Source organism: Triticum dicoccoides, unplaced genomic scaffold (assembly GCF_002162155.2).
Source record: "Triticum dicoccoides isolate Atlit2015 ecotype Zavitan unplaced genomic scaffold, WEW_v2.0 scaffold42155, whole genome shotgun sequence".
NCBI classification, from domain to species: Eukaryota; Viridiplantae; Streptophyta; class Magnoliopsida; order Poales; family Poaceae; genus Triticum; species Triticum dicoccoides.
The window spans coordinates 2,466-5,349 of record NW_021271126.1 but is presented as its reverse complement, the minus strand read 5'-3'; the positions used below and the strand labels follow the sequence as shown (position 1 = coordinate 5,349).

Here is a 2,884-nt window from a genome sequence, read left to right as displayed (position 1 = left end):
TGTTACTAAATAATTATTTTAATTATTTCAATTTTGGTCAAATCTGGTCAAACTGTGGTCAACTGTGGTCAAACTGTGGTCAAACAATGGTCAAACTAATTATTCAAGAAATATTAGTGTTACTAAATAATTATTGTTTTTTAAAACAATAGTTTCAAACTCAAACAGTGAAATGTGTCACTTCATGCTCAAGCAAAATTCCTGAAGGTTAATAGGATTGACATCTTATTATTGTCAGGAAAACAACAAGTGCAGACTTGGAGCGTGGGAGAATAGAACCCGGAAGTTAAGCGTGCTTGGGCTGGAGTAGTGAGAGGGATGGGTGACCGGTTGGGAAGTTAGATGATTTGGAATGATGAGGGGTGATAAAAGAATAAATTGAGAAGTGATGAGGGGTGGTGATTAGAGACTAGAGGTTAAAATAATTCAGAAATTTGAAAAAAAAAATTCAATATTTTTTTTCAAAAACCTGTGGCGGCCTTTAGTCGCGGTTAGCCACAAGAACCGGGACTAAAGACTTTTGTCGCGGTCCGTAAAAGCCGCGGCTAAAGGGGGGGGTCTTTAGTCGCGCTTATTTAGTCCCGGTTGCACAGCCGGGACTAAAGGCTGTTGCGAACCGGGACTAAAGGGCTTTTTTCTACCAGTGTGAAGACGACGTTTATTATGTACTTTGAAGAAATAAGCATCTTTTGAGAGTAAATCTTTCATTACAGGTCGGCGCATCAATGTGTACCTTGAAGTGGATGGAAGCATGGTCGATCGTGAGTTCCACAACATTTAGCACAAGGAAACGAGTGGGCGCTAAAACAAAGACATTAATTGACACCACACCAGAAAATGTTGAGGAGACGAGGTCGGGGTGGAAATGGAGCTCATAGTGGGTTGGCATAGCAAAACGCGGGAGTCGAAGCTTTCCACGGAACTGGTCAGGTGAGTCAGCTGTGATTGCTAGAATGGGCATGGGGACGGCTATAGGCACACCAGGAGTTCTTTCAAGATTTGCTCCCTGCATACATATGGGAAAAAGACAAAAAGACAAAGTAAGTTTATACTCAATTGAGTAACTTACACAAAACCCCAAACGTTGTGGTATCAGTAATGAGAAACCCAACGTTTTCTTGTTTGTATCATTAAACCCAAAAGTTTCATTGCACAAGCGTTTGGTGATGTAGGCAAAGAAGAAGCAACCACAGCTGGTACGTGCTTATTGAAAGAGCAGCTAATTCAAACATGCTTTAGGTGCAGATTTTAGGTGATTTTGGACTGGGACATTTATTACAAACTGATGTAAGGTTTAGAATTTGCAATAAAACTGGCCCCAAATTAACAGTTAATTGATGCTAAGTCTAGTAGGTATATTTCCTTGTTATAGTACTGGCCTAATATATGAAGTTCCCCTAATATATGAAGTTCCGCCAAATTTGGTCTGCACAGTTTGACTTTATGCCAAATTTTGCGATTTAATATTGGTTAAAAATATAACCAGATAGGGCTGATCACCGAACTCTCAGAGGAGTGTACAAAAATAATTAACTTGTATACTAGCATTACTATATACTATATTAATAATATTTGAAAAGCATTAATGAAGCAGATCCAAAAATCTCAAACATAAAACCACATGGATCTAAAGGTCCAAACCGCTTCAACGCTGAGCACCAAACACATTTAACACACATAACAATGTGCACCTAATATCCTACTACCTAATATCAACATGCATTGTACACGGTACTAGTAGGTAAGAAATAATCAGTCCGCATTTTTTCTGAACAATGGAAGGGTCACAAAGGACCCCCGATTCACATTAGATCACACTAGAAGCATTCAAGAACCGCATGCGACGGGACTCATCAGTAAACTAAAAATTAAAGCCCGGTCGAGACATTAGGCAACATGACCCTTGTAAACGAAGCGGCAAACAGAACCCTTGAAAACAAAACTATATTGTAATCCAGTCCTAGACATAGGTTTCAACACATCCCCAAACCAACTGTGTCTGGGGACATGACCGTTTGCAGCAACACCGCCAGAGGAGGAAGCTATGGACGCCAGGCTGAGCCCAGGAAACGGCTTTAGCGAGCAGGGCAAGTTCGTCGGCCGCCTCATCCGTCCGTGCCATCACTTTCCTTCCTCCACCACAACGGCACAAGATCCAGGAATCTCATTACCTTATTGAGGTCCCCTTATATACACGGGCTGATGCCTCGTCTGCATCCGGCGTGCATCTGGCCTCCACCACATGGTCACATAGCATACATACACTACCAACCAACAGTAGATCGATGTACAGTTTGATGAATTGGTCTCTCTTCCCCAAGAAAAACAAAAAAAGATGAAGAGGACCTCGGATACCACGTAGCATACAGATCTCTGATCCTACTCAACGATGGTGTCATGTCAGCGATGATGGAACCATGAATTCTAGAGAATTTCGCATAACTAACTGGATCAAATATATGCTAAATTGACAACTCTATGGAATATTAATTTGACCTGTCCGCTGCTGCAGGTGGCAACGATGAGGTGAGTGAAGAGGAGGAATTGCAGCATCGCCGGCGCTGCACCTCCGTCCGTCGGTGCCATGGAAGGATTATGCTCAGATACACAATAGCTTTTTGTTGTGCAATGGTAGCCTATAGCTAACTGCGCGACCCAGAACAGGGAGCTGGCATATAAAAAGCGCCCAAAGATTGACCGAGTGAGGGTCCAAGCTAGGAGCGTAGAGTAAGACAAAGGACACCTCATCTCAATTGATTATAGTGCCAGACAGTACCATAAACACCAGTCCATTACTTTTGTCCCTGCCAGTATACACGTTTATGGACATGGCTAGTGAATAGTACTAATTAATTTGCTGAATAACATGGACCAGAAAACCCCA

At 42.1% G+C, this 2,884-nt stretch overlaps 1 protein-coding gene across 1 annotated transcript; it reads right to left on the bottom strand.

Moving 5' to 3' along the window:
- Positions 1 to 733: 733 nt before the first annotated feature.
- On the bottom strand, positions 734 to 2,830 carry LOC119346510 (endoplasmic reticulum aminopeptidase 1-like; the record flags this gene model as incomplete). The annotated part of the gene is made up of 3 exons (XM_037615848.1): positions 2,777 to 2,830; positions 2,497 to 2,646; positions 734 to 1,006 (listed from the first exon to the last, which is right to left on the bottom strand). Coding segments are annotated over exons 1-3 (477 nt in total), but the record flags the coding sequence as incomplete, so codon positions are not given.
- Between the last annotated feature and the right edge of the window lie 54 nt (positions 2,831 to 2,884).